Here is a 22,434-nt window from a genome sequence, read left to right on the forward strand (position 1 = left end):
TAATAGTCTCACATGAATAGCCTTACTTACAGTGTTTCAACATTTTGTACTATGCAATCCTGGCCAGTTCATCATGATGGCACAATATTACTGCAGCGGTCAGGCTATATCATTGAGTTATATCATTGATTACAGTAGAATTAAAGAACAGTAACAGAAGCAGCAGAATTCTGAATGTTACCACTCAGAAAATATTATACATACAGCCACTTTTATAGTCTGCAAATAATGTGGTTGCAGAAAAAATAAGTATTTCCTTCATTAGTAATAGACTTGCATTTTATGAAATACTTCCAACAGTCACCGCTGTATACTTAATGCCCTAATCAACAAAGGCAAAGGGGTAAGAAAACTATACAGTCAGTGAATGTTTCATGACTCTCACACTTTTCTCATTAACAGTAACTAAATCGGATTGAAATTAAGTTAGAGTTTCTTAAAAGAAAGTTAATGAGAGAGTACGCACTTACACATTTAATATTCGAACTCCGGGTCTCAAAGATCTTCTTGGGCTATTCACCCATAATATATATTTTAATAATATTAATAATATTATTAATATTATAAATTAATAATTTAATAATATATTATTATATATATTAATAATATATTTTTGTAGCATTTTATTTAGAGATGTGCAAACTTTCTGTTTCTTTCTCCACATTATGCAGATTACATCTCTGATGAGGAAACAGCAAGCGGACGGAACATGTGAGTTGGGAAAGATGGTGATACTTGGAAAGGCAGAATGGGACATTCTTTTAGACTGACATTTTCAATAGAGGTAGGTGTCCCATCTCCCATTGAAAGTCAATGAAAGTTGGGCATCAAACTCCTTTAGGCCCTACTGAAAATTGCAGGCTGAGTTGCTAGCAGTTAATAAGACCAAATGACAGTTCCAATTTCAAAGTTGGAAGCTACTGATGCACACTATGGGCCTGATTCGCCACTGTGTCCTTCCAGTTTTATGGTGGTGTAACTCCATTGAAATCCATCTCTTAATAAAGCCACTTATGGCAATATACATGCTACCTGCAAATGGATGCCACTGAACCCCTATTGCCTGCAAACACACTGTGATCTCATCAGATAGCCACAAGATGGGAAACATGAGGGTCTAGTTAACAATCTGAAGAGAAAATGTTAAGGAAAACCCATTTACTCTTGATTATTCTATAAGGTGGTATTCTACCATCTGAACTGGCACCGAACCAACGACCTAAATATGGATCTGGATAACAACTCATGCATATATCTTGCAAATTTTAGCATGTTTCAATAAAAGGAGATATTTTCATTGGTTTTTTACTAGAGAACAGCATGATTTCCAGGAATGGAGATATTTAGGTGTATATATTTTGTTTTATAGAAGACAGGTGTGAACTAAGGATTTCCAGGACTTCTAGCAGCATCAATAATAAGGGTCCCCAGATGAGTTTGCCCTCATCCTACTTATTTTTTCCGCCACTGGTTTCCCGCATTGATTATCTGTTCAACTCCGAAAGTGATGTGCAATAGCTGCTCCATCTGTGCACCTTAGTGCCATCTACAGAGTAACTGGTGTTGCCACTGCTAAGCACAATGATGGTCCACTGATGATCGTGCATTGCACATTTGCATCAAGTTATTCTACATAGTTGACTGCTCCATGCACTCCACTGAAAGACTTCTCCTCAGATGAACTGGCACAGCTCTACTGTGTTACTCCCTCATTCGGGTAGCAGTACTCAAGTAAATTTACAGTATCATTATGGTCAAGAGGGAACTAGTCAATGGGGCCTCCACAGAATAGATTTTTAGGCCCAGAATCAGTCTTAAAAATCCAGCACCATTTTTTCCTACTTCTTCTTCTTCTTAATGAAGTAGCATCCTAAGGAAATCTTTTTCTTCTTTTAAGGATGTATTTTAGCTGCCTGCATGTGCCCCTAGCTTGCAAGCACTTTTTAAACTTTCACAGCCTCAAAGAAAAATATTAGATGTACATTTGAGTTCTCCTCCCCTCTGCACAGAACAACCTTAGCACCCAGCCACTTGAAAATTATGTCTTTTACTTGATATGTAATTTACATAAAACATTTGCCCTTAAGGCAAGGTTACATTCAAAATGGACATAAGCTCATTCAAAATGTGCATAAATGAGGTTCTCTTAGTTTTGGGAGGAATAGGATTTGCAACACATTGTGAACTTTTTCCAAAGGAAGATTAAAATAATTGCCATTATTACAACAAGTTGGTCATCAAAAAGTTATATAAGACAAGTGGAAGGTAGTGGGTAACATTTTCAAAATCACCTAAGTGGTTTAGTGGCCATTCCTTTCAAAGTCAATGGGATGTAACGCACCTAACACACACAGATGTTTTTGAAAATTTTACCCACTGCCTTTTCTTACAGTCTCCTCTTAAGATATCACACAGCAAAATAGGTTCACTTGTGTAGGTATACACAGTCCTGCCTCAGCAGAGGGGTATGGACTTGACGACCTCTCGAGGTTTCTCCAAACCCTGTGATTCTGTGCTCCCATTAAAATGGTGAATTTTCCTCTCATTTTTATGGTGTAAATCTAGAGTAATGCCATTGACCTAAATGGCCAGCCCATTTATTCGAGATTGATACGCACGTCACCAGCAACAGAATCTGAGGGAGTACTGAGGGGATTGCTCTCCCCAGATAGCTTCACACAAGTCTGTAATAAGACCCCACTCCTGCAAAGAGAACTGCAGGGGGAGCCATGCGCAGTCACTGAGCCTCACTGACTTCAGTGGGGCCCTGCATTTGCATGGTTTTCTCTGCAGGATTGTGACCGAAAGCAGCATGCACAAATCTAAGTCACTAGAAGATTAAATCATGCACTAATCCTCCTTTAAGACTATGTCACTTTGAAGAACTGATGCATGTCTCAAAGAGCTTGTGGTCTAGATACGCAGGAGGTGTAAATCATCAAGACTTCACTGAATTCAATGGAGCTAGGCTGAGTTACATCAGCTGTGAATCTGGCTCCACTGTTCTTAAAGTAAGCCCAAATATTTATTGCCAGTTGTTGAATTATTGTAGAAATGTGTGTGTGGAAATGGGAAAAAGGGTGAAAACAAGAAATATCAGAAATAGATTCCATATTTCATAGAAAAGATACACTTGGTCTAAATTATCCAATAGATTTGCATTAACAGCATTCCTACCCCAAGAAATGTTTGGTTTTTGATTGATCAATACTGATTCTGAAATATGCTTATTTATTTTGGAACCTCACTTCGATGAACACGTGATACACTATGCCTTTATAAAAGAGAACCCGGCACATTCACCTTTAGCTTATCCTTCATAATGAGGGACTTAATTCTAGCTCTGACTTTAACCCTTGTGGGTAAGTAAGCACCTTATCTATCTGGATAGGTTTCTAGCAGAGACTTTTTTGAATAAGGCTTAAGAGACTAATTGTGTTCATTTATAAATATAAACTTCAAAGTTGCATAAATGGAAAAGAAAATCCGATTGCAAATTCTCCATTGTCTAGGGGAGAAAAATTTGGATATATTCTGACCTTAGAATAAAAATCTGTATTGAAAAATTAACATAATTAACTAGAAAGTATTATGCAGTATGTATTTCACAGGTTGAGAAAAATATTTGGACAGTAATTTTTTAAAAAAAAATTGTAAAATGACTCTTTGTCATAATTTCTATATTTTTTTCTCTTTCAGGAAGTCAGCATCTTAATTATGGTAAGTATTTTTCCTATCAGATTATATCATTCTAATGAGTGCAATTGAAATATAATCTGAAAGGTGTATGAATATTTAATTTAGTTTTACAACTGCTAATGTGCTTCAGAAATAATATTAAAATGAACAAATTGATCTTTCCTATTTGGAGCTTAGTATAATAAAATATATCCTATAGGTTCTCTATAATGTTTACTGAGCATTTTTTCTTTACAGAACCTGGTTTCAAAGAAAACAAGGCTTACACATATGATTATGAAAGTGTATTTCTCAGTGGACTTCCAGACAGAGGACTTGCAAGAGCTGGAATAAAAGTAAAATGTAAAGTGGAAATCAGTGGTATTGGGCCAAAACTTTGTCTTATTAGGGTAAGAAAATGTATCCAATGTGAAAGCTGAAATTATCTTCCTACATGACTTTTTTTCCCAAGCTTTGGGGAAATAATTAAGTTTCATCAGATGTTTTGCTTACTCAGTCAGAATGTAACTGACACTGTTATTTTTTTATGCAGTTCCCTATATTCTATTTGCACTTTGCCAGGTAATTCTCAGCTCAAGCCAACCTTGGGCTTGAAGGATTTCTTCTGCTTTGTGGTCAGGGAGACAACAGAATGTAATTTCAAATGCATAATAATTTATTACTGGATCAATTCAATTGTTCCCAAACTCTACAACCTACGATTATTTAATCAACTGATTTTGCAACTAGCAAACAAACAGAAATAAACATATTATAGCAGCTGGATGTCATTCGATATCTGGCATAAGTATTTTTTTCTGGCTGTTTCTTTAGCTTCAGTGGGGAAGTGCCATGTTGTGCTACACTGAGATTGTATTCCTTTATTGTATGCTGACATTAACATTTTTGAGTAATTACTAAAGATTTCTGATTATATGAAAATGATTTTGATCTTTAATGTAAGCCTATGTGTGCTTCCAATGAATGTATTGAAACATACCCCTTGCTCTGGACTGGTTCCATTTAGTCTTGTATGTGTGTGGAAGAAAAATCATCTTTTTAACAGATTTCACTTGGCAAATTTAAATTCTAGATAGGAAAGACTAGTGGCTGTGTCCTAATAAGTGCCTGAAAAGTGCAGGAACTTTCTAACTGAAGTAGCTGCCTGCTGTTGTGTATTCTTATAGGATATAATGAAAGACAACAGGAAATTTCTCTCTTTGGTTATGTAACATGGTATGCCCTTTCAGCTATAGGGGAAGTTTATTTTTATGCTGTTAAATTTAAAGCATGTGGTTTTGGAGAAGTGAACGGTGCAGAAGATTAACCTTTCACTTGTAGGCCACTGGTTCATATCCACCTCAAGTCAAAATTAATGGTGTCAGACCCCTTCCCAGTAGACAAGTATCTTCATCATAAAACCACCAGCATAACTCTCACCCATGTTGGCAGTCTCCACTGAGAGCCCAAGTACTGAATGGGCCCTGGAGACTGAACTTATATGGCAGAAGCACACTGATGGGGTAGTGTGATGCGCAGGAGGCAGGGGAGGGGGAGAGTTTTGCATTGCAGCAGGGCTACAATATGAAGTGGAGAAGAGAGATCTACAGCTCTCTGAGCTTCCAACCCCAAGGTTCTCCAGTAAAATGTACAGGGAGGGACAATTCCTCCACTCTGCTTTCTAACCCCCACACTAATTGTGACTCTAAGAATAGCTCAGCAGCCACGTCACTATTAGCTCTACCCTTGGCTGTGCTTTGTGACTTCAGTTAGGGGGATCATAGCAAGTGCCACCAAAGTTAATGCTCCTTCATACAGCGTTGACTTTCCCCACAATTTACTGCAGGTCTTCCGCAGTTCTGATGGTCGAGTTCAGCTTAGCGTGGCTCTTCTCTGGCTCAGTTCTGTACACAGGCCAACCTTTGGGCCAGACAGATGATCTGTGAATTGAGACAAAGAATGGGTATGTGCGGAAACATCCCACTCAGCCACTTTTCACATCCGCAAGTCCCTGTCATGGCTTCATCTTGAGGTATTGCTTCCTAAAATCCTAAGAAGAAAAGTTAATGGAAAAACGTTAATAGGAAATCTATTTCCCCTTCTCTCCCAGGTTTATTCACTCGAAGCAGCAGAATACAATGGTATCTGGCCTCGAGATCCGTTCGCACGGTCATCTAAACTGACCCAGGCTTTTTCAGCACAACTCAGAAACCCCATCAAATTTGAATACAGTAATGGCCGTGTTGGAAATCTTATGGCTCCAGATTCTCTCTCAGATGATGGGCTTAATTTCTATCGAGGATTTCTGAATGTGCTAGAATTCACCCTGAAGAAGTCACAGAATACATATAACTTGCAGGAGGTGAGCACTTTGCTTTGGTAATTATGTTTGGGTGTAATTTGAATAAGCATACACTTCTGGTTCTTCTAACACATTTATCTGAATTCAGTGTTAAGTGTATATTTACTAGTAAGCAACATCTTGACTTAGAGGAAAGTTGTTCATTTATTCTGTACCACCACTGGTAGATCTGTACCTTAATGGTCCAGAGAAATGTATAGATTTTTAATCTAATTGATTAAATGATTTCAGGAGTGCATTAACAACATTAGAAACTAAGAAAACATGGCTTGTTGGGTGGTAAAAGGGAAAAGGAAACCACTCTGAAAGCTATAATGTTAGCCTAAAAAAAATGTTAATAATGCATTAAAATAAGCTTAAACCCTCAGCATATCATTAACATTTCATCTAGAAATAATAGCAATTTGATGTCTCTAAGAAATCATGTATACTTTAATCTCCTTTAGGTCCTATTTGAGAAGGAATATAGTACATATGCTGTTGTGTTATTATAATAGCATTTACAGCTGTACTTAATGTTCTGTTGGAATTTCCACTGTTTTATGGGTTTTAATATCTTTTTAAGTCTCCCCATATTGAAATTCACCACACAGATTGAAATTTATTTAGTTTTGCATAGATATATTTACATTGATGAGGTTGGGTTTCATTTCATTGATATTATTGTGCTTTCAAAATATTTGTATTGCAAATGTAGATCAAAACCACTTTTGTTTACTTGATATGATCAGAAAAAGGTTTGGAAATGAGCTTCAGGATCTCATATTTTTCACAATATTTGTTCCACCGGCAGCACCATATTGAGACCTTGCAGCTGTAGTATATGCCGTATTTTGCAATGCCTAGTTGCGCATCTTCATTATTTCTAAATGAATTCGTTACATATGGTAGTCCGTTGCCAACCTGCCCATATGGGGTTAGCTACTGAAATCTTCTCTGAGTTTTCGTTATTTTACTCAGTCATTTACTGATTAATAAACCTTGGGATCTTTCCCTGAGGATCTCAAAGCACTTTACAAAGGAAGATAGTCATCATGATAGATCCCAAAACACAGAAGGTAAACCTGAGCTGCAGAGCGTTACTCTGTATTTCCTGTGCCTCCTAAACTCCTGTGAGGTCAATAAGAGTGTGGGGTATTTAAGGAATGCAGAATCAGGTGATAAATGGCTTACAGGAGATCACTTAATTAATGGGAGTTTTAACTGAGGTCTACAAGATCAGGTCCCGTACCTCTAAGTCCCTGGAGCAATTGTACACTACCATTAACAATGAAAAGTTAGGAAATGAACCATTCCTCCCCAAAATACATTCACTTATCTCCCTTTAACATTAGTAGAAGTCCTGTTCGCTGACTGAAGAGAACCAATGCACCTTATACATATACAATCTTAAAGTAGTATTAAACATCTGAGTTAAACCTTCAAATGCAAGAAAATCCACAGTTAAAGCTCCACTGTTCTTAACTAATGTGTAATTATTGCTGCTCACATTGTGTGTCAGATTATCTGCTATTCTGAAGCCTCTAATAGAGGAATGTATGAGCTGGAGATTAGGTATAATGGGATTTTTAAGGGCAAAGTATCGGCCGCAACTCAAAAATCTCTTGCTTTTGAAGTTTAATTCTGACTGATCACATTATTTCAACACATATTTATTAATTTTTCCAAATTATATCTCCTATTCCATAGTCCCTAATTGGCAATTGATACAAACCTCCCACTGAGCTGAAATTTTGTCCCACTGAAGTCAGTGGGAATTTTGTCCGTGCTTTCAATGGGACCCCTGCTTTGGCCCTTTGACAGTATATGCATGGTTTTTAAATATGGTCAGAGCATAGTAGATCTCCATGTTAGGCATCCAGCAATTCTGCATCAAGAGCAGCATTCTCTGAGAGCTGATTGGTTCTAATTTTTGGCAGGCTGGGATCGATGGTGTTTGCAATACAACCTATGTGATTCAAGAAAACAGGCGAGCAAGTCAAATCTATGTGACAAAATCCAAGGACCTAAACAGCTGTGATGAGAGAGCTCAGATGTTCACTGGTGCTGCATACACTTGCCAGTGCCCAGCCTGCAGAGAAGTAAATAAGATGGATTTATATTTAAACACATTCTGATTCTTCTGATTCTTCTCTCACATGCATTCATTTTGCACCCATTTAACTACATTGGCTCCTGATTTAGACCACTTTAAGCAGAAGGCAAATCAGGCTTGTTATATCTAATTATCTATATTTGCTTTCTGCATGGTATTCATGTGTATTGGCCAATGCAAAGCCTCTGTATCACATTATGCCATCAGAATAGGGGTACATATCTCTCGTGCTGTCTCTGTTCAGAACAAAATTCTGCCCTCTCAAAAGAATGATCAGTTGCTTAAATTTAAGGAAAGAAAAGTTTATGCTTAAAATTCTTAGCAGCATGAGCAATGGGATTGAACTCCATTATGTAAATATGCTAGCAGAGTTCACATAGGACATTAATGGGAATAGTATAGAGCAGGGTGGCCAAGCTGAGCCTGAGAAGGAGCCAGAATTTACCAATGTACATTGCCAAAGAGCCACAGTAATAAATCAGCAGCCCCCTAGCAGCTCCCCGACCTCACTCCCAGAGCCTCCCACCCACCGTCAGCCCCTCCAATCAGCACCTCCCGATCAGCTGTTTCGTGGCGTGCAGGAGGCTCGGGGGCAGTGGGGGAAGGGGAGGAGTGAGGGCACGGCAGGCTCAGGGGAGGGGATGAGAAGGGATGGAGGTGAACAGGGCCTGTGGCAGAGCCGGTGTTGAGTAGTGAGCACCCCCCAGCACATTGGAAAGTTGGCGCCGGTAACTCCAGCCCCAGAGTCAGTGCCTCTACAAGGAGCTGCATATTAACTTCTGAAGAGAAGTGCATACAATGAATATATTGGCCACCCCTGGTATAGAGAGTAGCCCTGCAAACAAATGGGTCACACTGGATGGTATAAGTGATATTTTCTGAGCCTACTATCTATGAATTCTATTCACGGTTAAATAACTTTCTATTTGTCACTTTTTCATTCTGTAGAAAAACAAGTATTCCCGGGCAACCACTACTTACAATTACAAAATCAAATCTTCCCATGAGGAGGCTTTAATTGTACAAGCTGATGTCCAAGAAGTCCATCAGTTCACACCATTCAATGAGGTCACTGGAGGGGATGCTGTCGTAGAAGCAAGGTACTGTGCATCTGCATAGCTGATCCAAAATTACATATCCCTTTAATTCACTAATTCAGCATCTAGTCAAATTCCCTAACTGAAATGAGACCTCTGCACCTACCACATGTTGACTGGCAATATTACATTATATAAAGCCTCAACCAGATAATAAAAAAAAACAGCATTCACTGTTGGTCATAAATCTGAAACATGTGCATCACTATCCAAATTTTGCTAGCTAAAGTTGGCAGTATTTGATGAGTTTATTTCTCTGGGATATTTGATTTATGCCTTAAAAACCAAGATAAATGCAATTTGATCTGAAAAATGCAAACTAATGTATTTGTAGTAAAATACTCTGACACACAGTTACTCACTAAAAGGAAGATCCCTAGAAAACCACGTCACTGAAAGAGACCCTTGTGGATATTCACAGCAGTTTGAAATTTGCCATGTTGCCAATGCAGTTATGGGTATGGCTGGTTGATAATTTTCCATCACAACTGCTTTTGATGGGTAACTGGGGTTTTAACCAAAGAAATGTTACACTAAAAATGTTTGCTGTCTGTGGAAAATTTTGAATTTATGTCAAAAACTTTGTGGCCAAAACCTGAAAATATTTGGCTGAAAATTTAAACCTTCCAGTTTTCAGCTGAAATCCAAAAAGATTCATGTTTTCTTTATGAATTTTTTTTCATTTTCTACAAAATTTTCCACAGAAACAAATTATTTTATGACCAGCTCTAGTTATGGGCTTTTTATACAGAGGCATCATGTCACAAAGTAGGGAAGAGAGAGAGTTCTTTTTATCACTTAGATATATTTCACCTCAAGCCAGATCCTAGCTTATGTCAACTGGCATTGCTCCATAAAATTCTGTGAGGAACTGGCTCCTCCACTATAGCCTATGGGTCTAGGCACTGCAATACCAGAAAGATAAGGACAAATCAGGAATTCAGAGAACTGCAACAAAAATGAATAAAGGGCTGGAGACCAATTAATTATCAAAGAGGAGTGTAAGTGGGCATGATAACTTGGTTAAACAGTGAACAAGTGGGGGGTAGGATAAGTATTTTAAAGAACTTTTACACTCTAAGGATCAGATGTGGATACACATTTGGGTGGTGATGATGGAAGGTGTTTGATGCAACCCAGGAAAGGGTCAGGCATAATTGCAGACCAGGTGCCAGATCCTAAGTTGTTGTAAATTAGCAGAGCTCTCTTGGAGCCAATGGACCTGTTCTGATTTCCACCCACTTAGGACCTGGCCCTCTGTCTTCAGGAGAGCAAAGACTGCTTCCTTCCTGTTCCTCAAGGGCTGCTTGATGCCCCCAGAGAGTGGAAAAGAGACTCAGCAGTGGGTTTGCTCTGCTCCCTGCTCCTATTCTCCATGAACTGTCCAGCAGAATTGGCCAACCACATAAGGGGTAGTAAGAGGAGGGCCTGCAGTCTGGGTCTCTAGAAAGCATTTGTCAGATAACTAAAGCTATTTAAATACATTTTTCATATAAGTCAGAAGTAAAATGTAGCACATGTGGGGTCAGATTTTCAAAACTGTTCACCGCTGGCCTAACACTGCAACCATTGAAGTCGGGGGAGTTTTACTATTATTTTACCTTTTAACCCCACTCTTAGGCCATGGCTACATTACAAAGCATATGCCAGCCTATGCCAGTCTCCAATGTAGATTCAGCGTATGTTGAGGGGTTCTCCCAGTATACTAATACCATCTCCCTGAACAGCATTAGCTAATGCCAATGAGGAGTGTGTCTGCTGGCAAGATGCATCTACATTGGTGGATTTGGCATTGCTGTGTCACTAGATTTATTTTCCCCCTTCACACTCCCAGCTGACATAGTTATGCTGATATAAGTTTTAAGTGTAGACCAAACACATATGCTTCTTCCCAATACTTCAGAACTGAAGGTATATTATAGATTTGGCATGTCCTGGAAGCGGGAGAGAAACCTGTCTGAGTGTACCTGGCATTATACTTCCTGACCCCAATGCCCTTCCAGTTATATTGTATAACTTTTCTGGAGAGGAAAAATCTCTATTAATTGTATAGCCTTGTATTGAGCTCCCTACTGGATTGTCTATAGAGTATTTTTTATAATAATTTTGCAAAGATCTTATGAAAGTCCAATAGAAACAGTGTGTGGAATGTTTCCAAGGATCTCTGTAGAGATTCCAAAGTGAACATGCCAATTTTCTATGGAGGTTTTAGAGACTATTCAGTACAATCATATATCTGCTGGAATGTTCTCAGATGTTCACTACAAATACCTAAAAGTATTATATTGTCCTAAATGGACTATTTAAATGTAATTGGCAGGATAGGACACATCCCTTTAGCCACAAATATGGCAAGGATAAGAAATGTTTACAAACACAGCCTTTCATTAAAACTGCTTGATGATGAAGGGAGATGGTTCGGCTCAGTTTGAAAAGCTACCAGACGTTTGGATGTTTTTCCATAGTATCTGAATCTCTTTGCTTGAGAAATCAGGTTGGAAATCTCATGAGAACATTTCATCTTATGAAAACCCCAGGACATTCTGCTTACAGTTGGGTCAGTAATAATTTAAGAAGAGACTGTAATATTTCTTGCCGTATTTCACTTTTTTCACTTCCATTTGAAACTAGAAAGTGCAGAGGTGTGTAAGAACTCTCAGGAAACCTCTAGACAGGCTTAAAATTCAGTGATGATTTCTGATGAAGGATCAAGTCAGTTATTTTTGTCTGAACTTCAGTATGCAAATGTACATATAACACACACATGTCCTGTGATCTTACCCTGAGAGGTTCTGAGTATTGGGAGTTGCAGGTTCTCTCAGGATAAGGCCCTCTCTCTGGATTTCAGTGCATATGTTTGTGAATAACTTTGCATCTTGATAACAAAACACTTTTGTAAAAATACATAATAATATTAAGAGCAAAATCTTCATTTTGCACGCTGGGTCTCATGATGTTATTTCACTGGGTTTCTCCATTGCAGGCAGAAGCTGGTACTGAGTGATGTGGAAAAACACTCCCCAGAAGTCCCATCAACAGAATTCCAGAAACGTGGATCACTTCGCTACCATTTTGGCAGTGAATTGCTTCAGCTTCCCTTCCAGTTATTCAAAATCAAAAACTTGGAAAGTCAGGTAAAATTAACTGCTGGAAGTAAATATTTTGCTGTAAATTGGTGCTGATGCATGTGGGAAAGGGAACATATTTGATCTTACTGTATATTTTAATTTTCTTGCAGATAGTGGAAAACCTGCGGTATCTGGTAGAGCACACACATGAGCGGGTTTCTAGTGATGCTCCACCAAAATTCCTGCAGCTGGTACAGCTTTTCCGGGCAGCAAATGATGATATCTATGAGTCAGTTTGGAAACAGTTTTCTAGCCGGCCTGTATATAGGTAATAGTAACTTTAATTCTTAAAACTATGATTAAAGATCTGAAATTAATGTGTTCGGATGCAGATCTGGAAAATGATCATTGTCTTTCCTATTGCAGGCGCTTGATTTTGGATATAATTCCTGCCATTTCCACTCAGAGTGCAATCAGATTCTTAAGGCATAAAATTGAAAGGAAAGAACTCAGTGACTTGGAAGGAGCTCAGGCAGTGCTTGTGGGCCTCCATTTAAGTACACCAACCCGTGATGTGATAGAGGAAGCTGTGGTAGGATGTTTTTACACTCTCTATTCTTTCTTCATCAATTCTAGCATCCACTGTATTTACTCCTTTGGCAAGATTGCAAAGGCTGTGAAAATACAAAGCTTTTATATCCCCTAGTGAGGTTGAAAAGAGTTTATTTCCTGACAGTGTTGGCAGGGCGGAAGCAATCAAAGGGACATAGATGAAGCCAGAATGAAACAGTTGAATTTTCTTAAGTGATGTCGTTTTAATGTTGCAAACTGATTTCTGGAATTCTTTTGTCCAAATTAACTTTATAGTTAGATCAAGATTGGTAACTCAGGGGCCTCACAACCAGCTAGACAGTAAGAAATACATGTTTTGCTTTATCAGAATATATTGGGTCTGATTATCCTATCAAGACTGGTATAAATCAGAGTAATTCTGCTGAAGTCAAGGGAATTATGCCAGTCTGGAACGAACTTGTGTAAGAGAGAGTAGAATCAGGCTCGTTATAAAATTTTGTACATATTCTGCCCTTAGAAGCATATAGTCATTTCCTCGTAATTTCAATGAGAGCCATGCCTCTAAGAGCAAAACTTGGCCCTCTATGAATGTCAGCACAGACCAGTTATTAGCATGTTCACCTATGGGGCAGAAAGTGATGGATTCAAGTCTGATGTTAGCATATGGTTTCATGGTAAATATACCCATCAGTCTGAATTATTGGGATATATTTAGTATCCATCTTAGCTTTTTGTCCCTACAGTTCAGGCAATTATAAAACCACAAAGAACACTCATAGTTTTATGAATACTATGTGCTCCTCAGTTCTCAGTAAAATTCCCTACTAGGGTGATTTTTCACCCATTGGATTACAACAAGAACATAATACCCAGATCAAAATCTGGAATTTCTCAGAGATACCACATGGTCACTATGTGAAATACAGTAACAGCCACTGATCAGCTAAGAAGCCAACCTTTCAGGGAATGTCAATTGCTATGCATTGCCTTTTCCTGCATGCGGATTTATATAAAATGTACATAAATGCAAAATAAAAATTAAATTATTTCTTGCTAGTGATGGTAATGTCCAAATATTTTCTCTCTAGCTCATCCTGAAAAAGACACATCCACGCTCAGATACTTTCCTTCACAGAATTGCCTATCTAGCCTATGGCTCATTGGTTCACAAGTACTGCTCCGTTTCAGACTCCTGCCCTGAGTCAGCTCTCCAGGTACACAGCCTGAATTTCTTTTATTTATTTTTTAAAGGAAAAATTGTAAATGAGACAATTAAGGTTGGAAGGACAAAGCATATCATTCTGGACGCTTTCATGGCACCTTTTATCTGAGGCTCTCAAAATGCTTTATAGTGAAGTCTCATGACACACTTCCATGGTACTGATAAATATAACCATGTAAGAGATGTGCAAATTAAGGAACACAAAGGTTAATTCGTTGCCTAAAGTCATGCAGTGAGTCAGTTGTAGAGCTAGGAACAGAACCCAGAAATCTTGGCACCCAGTCATCTACTTAAACCAACAGACTACGCTGCCCACTGGCAATAATAATATCTAGCTCTTATACAGTGTTTTCCCTCAGTATATCTTAAAGTGCTTTGCAAAGGTGTTAAGTACCATTTTCCCCATTTTGCAGATGGGCAAACAGAAGCATAGAGGGCTAAACTGACTTGCACAAGGTCACCCAGCAGGCCAAGGGCAGAGCCAGGAATAGAACCCAGGTGTCCTGCACCGCAGTGTAGCACTCTTTCTACACTAGGCTACACTGCCTCCCAGCTAATTAAGACAAATGTTACTGGGAAATGGGAAGTGTTTAAAGCAAAGCAAGGGGTCAGACAGGAAATGTTTTAAATTTGGATTTGCCTATTAGAATTATCCTGTGCAAGTTTTGAGCTAGATTAATAGATTAAAAATATGATGTCTTAAAAAACAAAAGTTGCTCTTTAGGCCTATCTGATGTATTGAAAATATTCTATGATACTTTGGCTCTTTTCATTCAGCCCTTGTTTGTACAGTCAGAAGAGTTATCTACCATGCATGAGTTAGTTCTAGCCACACACTCAGAAATGACAGCTGTTTAGACCACAAGTACAAATCCTGCCCAGTGCCCTAAAAACTGTTAGGATTTTCTTGCTTTACAAGCAGCAGAATGAAATGGCCTGGTGGTCTCCCTATAAGTCCATGTTACAAAAACTGCCACTCCAGTTGGCAGATATTGGAACATTTATTAACCATCTCATAAAAAAGTCTAATGACAGAATGGGCCCAAAGACTAGCTTGTCTTCTTGCATCTAGGGGGGTTCTTAACCAGGTAAGGAAAGATTTTCAAATGCACCAATGCCAGGTTCCTAACTCCCATTGAAAGTCAATGGAATTGGGTCCTAACTGCCATTTTTGCCTTTATACATCTAACCCATCATGTTTAAGGTATATTGGTGAGGAACTGTGCATTGTTGCTGTCTATGCTGTACTTGTTCCAAGAACAAATTCACAACTTCAGTCTTCAGGGATAAACTTCCAGCAATTTCTATGAGCACTAAATGCAACTTAAAATACTTTCATTAAATTATCTGAACACACTAAAACTTCTCAGCCACCCCCTCAGGGTATGTCTACAGAACCGAACTGGAACTTAAACCCTCTTTTTGTTTTTCAGCCACTATATGATTTTGCAGCTGAAGCATCTGGCAGGGCCAAGGAGGAAGAAATGATCCTGGCCCTGAAGGCCTTTGGGAATGTAGGACATCCAGCCATTCTAAAGCGCATCATGAAGTTTATGCCAGGATATGCACCTGGTGCTTCTGATCTCCCAGTCAGGGTTCAAATTAGTGCAGTGATGGCCCTGACAAACCTGGCCAAGAGAGACCCACGAAAGGTAAGGAAACAAAGAATCCCTCTTTAGCATGTGCTATAAGCTCAACTTGTTGTTTCTATTTGTTGCAAGACAGGGGTGGCATTTCATACATACATCTGGTGGTTTTCTTTACATTAGTTCCAATTCCATATGACACATTCATCTTCAGTATTTCAGAATGCACAGAATAGCTTAGTATAAGGATACATTCATTATTCTGTTGTTGGGTTGTTGTCAGCATTTGCATTTTAAAATCTTATTTTCCAAAGACTATAGATTAAGTCAGGTTTCAGAGTAGCAGCCGTGTTAGTCTGTATCCACAAAAAGAAAAGGAGTACTTGTGGCACCTTAGAGACTAACGAGTTTATTTGAGCATAAGCTTTCATGAGCTACAGCTCACTGCATCGGATGAAGTGAGCTGTAGCTCATGAAAGCTTATGCTCAAATAAATTTGTTAGTCTCTAAGGTGCCACAAGTACTCCTTTTCTTTTTATAGATTAAGTGTCACATCTAATCATTAATCAGGGCCATATCTTAGATAGATATTGATATCTCATAGATATTGCAGATTTGAATTCTGATTATGAATGTATAGACATTGTGTGTGGTTAAGCCATAAACAGAACATTTATTAAATGTGACTTTTGTCTTTGAGTTACATTCTGATCAGGTAGCACAAAATAGTCTCTTACTCCACAGATCTGGCTTTACGGCTCCTCTCACCTGAAAACAGTCTTATTCTAAACCAGAAACCTTATGTTTTCAAGTTTTACTTACGTTCAAGATTCCTTTTTAATCACTCAGGGTGGAATATTGTTGTTTTTTTTTCTTTTTCGAAACAAAAAAAAATTATATGGTTTTCATTAATCTTTATGTCAGCTCGCAACATCCCACTGAGGCTTTATCAGGGTTCCTGTTATACCCAATTTTTGTATATGTTGTCTTGATCCCATATATTGGCTCCAGGGTAAGCCGCTCCAGAGTGTGTTTTTAGCAGAAAAAATAAGGAAACAGCTGCTAGGTTGCATGAGATATATAAGCAGGGAGATGGGGGTTGAGCCATGGTTTCTTCTTCAGCGGAAAAGAAAAAGCTGCTTTGGTGTTTCAAAGCGGTACTGTGGCTGTGATTCCCCCTGAGCCCCGCACTCCTCATGTGGCTGAGGCAGTTATTTCATTACATTTATTATGCACTTTCTGGAAAAACCCCAATCTGAAGTATTTTAATGCCCATGACTGGGTGTTCCACTGTATAAGAAACAATGTGATCCCAGGTTTGTGGTTTACTACACACACAAATTTGCACTAATCATTCCTACCAAGTGCCCTTTCATTTCATTGCTTAATTTGAAATAGTTGTGTACATTTTGGAAATATTCGCATCCTTGTAGTCACCTTTATTTTAACATTTGCTAATCCACATCATTGAGTTAACTTCAGGTCAGTTAGAGCTTGAGCATTAAAGTACTTTGGATCAAGCTGAGAATCTACAAGTATCTATGTGGGGAAGAGATTTCTGATAGTAGAGGGCTGCTCAGTCTAGCAGACAAAGCTATAATGAGATCCAATGGCTGGAAGTTGAAGCTAGACAAATTCAGTCTAAAAATAAAGGCACATTCAGGGTAACTAACCATTGGAACAACTTACAAGGTAGGTGGTGGGTTCTTCATCACTTGAAGTCTTTAAGCCAAGATTGACTAGCTTTTTAAAGGAATTGCTATAGCTCAAACAGAAGTTCTGGGTTTCATGCAAAATGCATTGGATGAGGTCCTTTGGCCCGATAAGGTCAAACTAGATGGTCATAATGGTCCCTTCTGAACTTAAAATTATGAACTTTGTTGCCACATTACTTGCAAGAATTAAATGGAAAAAATAAAGCATGGATTTTATTTCTAACACAAGACTTGTACTGCAATTATGGTAAAGGATGGGAAAAGATGAATAGTTAATTGCAAATGTTCAAACATACAGAAACTTAAAATTCTATTTCCTATTTTCAGGTACAAGATATTACCCTGGAGTTGTTCCTAAACCACAAAATTAATCCTCAAGTCCGAATGATTGCTGCATTTGTTCTGCTTCAAACCAAACCAGGTCTTCCTGTCTTGGTGACTTTAGCTAATGCTATGCTAAAAGAACCTAGCATGCAAGTGGCAAGTTTCATCTTTACTTCCCTGAGGGCTCTGGGCACAAGTACAGCTCCGGATCTCCAAGTCGTGTAAGGGCACTACACATTATTACTCTAAAAAAGAAACTTGCTTTCCTGCTAACTGCAACAGAGACGTTAATATGGTACAATTCACTGAATCTTTCAGGGCTTCTGCCTGCAGAATGGCTATCAGAATACTCAGCCCCAAACTTGACAGACCTGGCTATCGATTCAGCAAAGTTTTCCGCTTTAGTATGTTTAGAGGTAAGGCTCAGATTTCTCCAACTATATTAGTCACCTGTAGGCTTTGAAATAAAATACACATAAGTTAAGGGTCGGGGGAAGCATACAAGCCATGGGCCCAGTTCTATAGATTCCTGAACTGCTTGTCAGTTGCACATTGTACCTGCAAATTCTTCCATCATCAGGAATATGATGCCATAGCTAAGGATCTTCCTTTTAAAGAAATTTATATACATGTGCATTTTACGTTGTACACAGCCAGCCCAATATAGCTTCCATGATGGGCTAGGAACAATGCAGACATAGGCCAAGTTTTCAAACCATGGTTGGGCACCAAAACTAAATATAAGTGGTCTGATTTCTAAAAGTGCTGAGCGTCCACAACTCCCCCTGAATTCAAATGCAGCTGTGAATGTTCAACACTTCTGAAAATAGGTGCCCATATTTAAGCATTTAAGTTTGAAAATATTCAGACACAAACATTTCTTTTTCCCATGAACAACTAAGATTTACGTCCACAGCTTTTGCTTGCGCCATCATACCCTTAATTCCCCTGTACAATACAGTAGATCCATGCATGGAATCCTATTGATATGCCACTCCTGTCCATGGGAGTTTCATGCACAGGTCATAGGCAATGTATGGCCGTTAGCTGTATGAAGAGAGAGAGCATGATAAGAAGACACATGCTTGCTCAACCAAATTCTAGCTATTTTCATGCAAGTTATATTTTATAATGGCAGTTATTTAAGTGGTGCCCCCATACAAATGACCATGACAGCCCCAACAATTTGGCATATGTAGCTGGCAGACTAGGGGGCTTATATCTATAAACACAGTCCCTCTGTATTTGGATGTTTTTATCACTTTTGTAACTCATCAGGATATTTAAAGCTACTTTTGTAAAAAAATCAATGAAAAACAAGTCCTTGAAACATTCTAAACCTAGAGTGATAACTGTAGATGTATTTTGTTGTTATTGAGTATTATTAATTAATTATTATTATTATTATTATGTTATTATTTTATTGCAAAGCCTTGGTAGTGTTTGTTATTGCTCTGCCTTTATTTCATGTATTTTACATGACCATTTAATCTGCTCTACAATGAAAATAAGTATAGTACACACCACAGCGACCACAGTAATATGTGATACACATGTTTGCTACCTTGGAGATGCAGCCAGAGAGTGGCTGAAGAAATACAGTCACTAATACGTGCTATGTGAACTTTTGTACTTTTTAAAATGCATTCAGGGAGACACTCTAGAAATTATTACAGAATTAAATAAAACACATTTATTAATATTTTAGGGTTTCATTTTTTTGAGCATTGCTTTTTGTCAGCACTGTTTTTTTCTATCAGTCTCTCAGTCTTCCTCGAGATATGTCATCTAGTCAGATGCATTTATATGTATCCACATCTCTCTAGCTATAATGGCTACAGTGCATCATATGAGTGTGCCGACACGATTTTCCATTGGTAAATACTGGTAAATATTTTCTCAGAAAACTAAAAATATTTGATACTCAAGCTGTATGAGTTACTGACACACACTGATGGAAAATGTCCATGCTCTCTTCAAGTTAATACATTTTGTGTAATCATCTAATCATTTACAAGCAGCAATTCTTATTAAGCGTCAGTAGGTGCAATGTTTGGATTAACAACAAGATTTCATGGCCTAGAATGTAGACAATATGCACCTGTAACACACTGGCTAAATGTCATGTCCTACATCAGTGGCTGGTTCATATAAAGGATAATAGAGTACTAATGGTACTAGCTAATGGACCTATCTCAATTGGTAGAGACCTGTGTTTCTGGCATTGAAAGCCCCAGATTTACTCCTTAGTGGGTGATCCAATGTGGGATCATTACACACTAAAATGACATCTCTTGGCTGTATTGAGAACAGTATGAAAATTATAGCTCCTGATGGCTTAGTTTGTTGCCTCCAGTCCTTTCTCCATTAGATTCCTGTGTTATGTAGTGGGATTGCAGCAACATAGGGTCTCAGTAAAGTTTATTCAACTTTGTGCTACATTGTTGGTGTTGTCTGGTCCTAAAGCCAGTTTAACCAGCATGTCGAGTATAATTCCAAAGTAAGGGTGATCCTCCAGTGGCAGAGATCTAACATAGGAGTTCTTCAGCCACTCATACTAGCCGCTGCTGGTGTAACAAGGGAAGAGTGGACATAGCTGGAGGAACGGAGGTGTAGTAGTGATGCTCCTGTGATATCCTGGTTCTCACATACGGTTTTGGTCTTGTGGTTGAAGCCCAGTTTTTTTAGAAGAGCCTTGAGGCTGCTTTCACACAGCACAGGGACTAAACTGGACAGAGCTGCACCAAGATCAAGGGAGTGCAAAGATGAGCTTTAAACCACCTTAGCACAGAACCATCCGACGTGTTCTGTACAGATGAACCATGCCCTAGGATCTGCCCCATTGTGCATGATAAACCTAAAGAACAGGAAATACATATAAATTACATTGCTCTGTATTTACTAGACAGTTAACAATTACTGAGCAATTAGTGCCACTTCATGTAAGGAGTTACAACATTTATTACTAGATGTATTTAACTGCCTTAGAGTAATTTGGGAGACACATCTACACCTCACCATCTGTCCTGATAGGACATCTATATCACTTTCCCTGAACTGTTAGCAAAGGATGGCAAATCTGTTTCAATTCCTGATCCCCGTTGTCAAGTTACATTGAATGATGTCTTGTAAATGCACCTCATAAGCTGATATTACAGAATCTGACCGGATGTAAATGATATAGCAGAAGCAATTGAAAAAATAGAATAATTGCTATGCAAGGAGCAGGGGAGTTGTAATTTTGTCCATTAATAGTTCAAATATGCAGAATATTCTGTTTATGACAGTTTTATGCCATCAGTTTTATTACTGGGATTTCTGGTCTCTCTCATGTCATGCTGTATTGCTCATATTATGCAATTAGTAAATTGATAGAGTCTGCACTCTGTGGTTTTAAAAACTAACTGAGCTTGTGTTTTACTGTATATTTTCCTTTCTCTTTAGAGTCTCTTATGATTGGAATGGCAGCCCAATTTTTGACACTGAATAATGTAGGCAGCATATTCCCATCAATAGCATTGTCCAAATTCAGGGCCCATTTCGTTGGACACATTGCTGAACCTTTGGAGGTAAATGGGCATTCCCACAATTTTTCTCTGATTAATATCACTGTTTTGTTATCCCTCCCACACTTCTTTTTTCACTTATGATTTACTTCTTTACACAGGTGGGACTGAGAGCTGAAAGACTGCAGGAGATGATAGCGAAAAGACACTTACCTGACAGTGATTCTGACAGTGCATTTGATGTGAGGGAAGTTCTGAAAACGGTGCGTTCGCAGGAAAAAAATGTAGTAAGGGGTTAATCCTACCAACGCCAGGAACATTCTAACAAACTTCTTGTCACGCAGCTCTCTGACTGGAAGGCACAGACCAGTGATAAACCTCTTGCGGCAGGCTACATGAAGATGTTTGGACAAGAAATCTTCTTTGGTGCACTTGATAAGGATTCCATGCAAACTCTATTGCAGGTAGCTCTTTGATAGTACCATCAGACCCATGATCAAACAGCTTAAAATACTGTTTCTTTTTTTTCTCTTTCCTTTTTTTTTTTTTTAACTTTACACTCATGAGATGTTTTGCTGTAAGGATTTGATCATGTACAATAAGTTCAAACTTTGATCAACAGTAATTATTATCACTGCTGGCAGATTTTCTCCTGGAGCATAATTTGTGACATGTAATATGTTATTCAAGTTCTACTTATTTAAACAGAGCAAATCTATAATTGCAGGCATTGTATGGACCAGAAGAAAAAATTCCCTCAATAAAAAAATTCATAAATCATCTTCAAAGTGGTGTAGGGATCCAGTGGTCGAAAGCTTTGTTGTCTGCAGAAGTCCGTCGCATTGTGCCTACGTGTATTGGATTCCCAATGGAGACAAGCTTGTATCATGCTTCTTTCACAAATGTTGCAGGAAGTGGTAAGGCAAATTGAAAACAAGTGGTATGCAGGACTTCTAGGTATTTTTTACATAGATTCATGTTCTTTTCTTTCTTTACAATAGTTCAAGCACAGATTTCACCAACTCCAAGTTCCGATTTCAAACTGGCTGACTTACTTAATGCCAATATTAAAGTGCGATCCAAGCTGACCCTAAGGTAAAAATTTAGTAGAAAATAAAATGATCATATTTCCAAATGCACAGGGCAGTTGTAAGTATCTGTCAGCTCTTTACTGTATGCATGCAACTTCACCATGTTGTTCTAATTTT

The 22,434-nt window shown here is 38.4% G+C and overlaps 1 protein-coding gene across 1 annotated transcript in view; it reads left to right on the forward strand.

Annotated features, from left to right (window-relative positions):
* The first annotated feature begins 3,322 nt into the window (after positions 1–3,322).
* LOC141992915 (vitellogenin-1-like) overlaps positions 3,323–22,434 on the forward strand; it is a 43,662-nt gene continuing 24,550 nt past the window's right edge. The window contains exons 1-18 of the mRNA XM_074962255.1: positions 3,323–3,362; positions 3,700–3,720; positions 3,937–4,088; positions 5,789–6,040; positions 7,960–8,121; positions 9,084–9,235; positions 12,216–12,366; positions 12,471–12,628; positions 12,727–12,892; positions 13,962–14,087; positions 15,529–15,747; positions 17,724–17,941; positions 18,039–18,136; positions 21,165–21,289; positions 21,388–21,489; positions 21,571–21,690; positions 21,954–22,143; positions 22,228–22,321. Of these exons, the coding sequence (XP_074818356.1) occupies positions 3,323–3,362; positions 3,700–3,720; positions 3,937–4,088; positions 5,789–6,040; positions 7,960–8,121; positions 9,084–9,235; positions 12,216–12,366; positions 12,471–12,628; positions 12,727–12,892; positions 13,962–14,087; positions 15,529–15,747; positions 17,724–17,941; positions 18,039–18,136; positions 21,165–21,289; positions 21,388–21,489; positions 21,571–21,690; positions 21,954–22,143; positions 22,228–22,321 (2,546 nt within the window). The remainder of the gene's footprint in view (positions 3,363–3,699; positions 3,721–3,936; positions 4,089–5,788; positions 6,041–7,959; positions 8,122–9,083; positions 9,236–12,215; positions 12,367–12,470; positions 12,629–12,726; positions 12,893–13,961; positions 14,088–15,528; positions 15,748–17,723; positions 17,942–18,038; positions 18,137–21,164; positions 21,290–21,387; positions 21,490–21,570; positions 21,691–21,953; positions 22,144–22,227; positions 22,322–22,434) is intronic.

This window comes from Natator depressus, chromosome 8 (genome assembly GCF_965152275.1).
Source record: "Natator depressus isolate rNatDep1 chromosome 8, rNatDep2.hap1, whole genome shotgun sequence".
Lineage (NCBI taxonomy): Eukaryota > Metazoa > Chordata > Testudines > Cheloniidae > Natator > Natator depressus.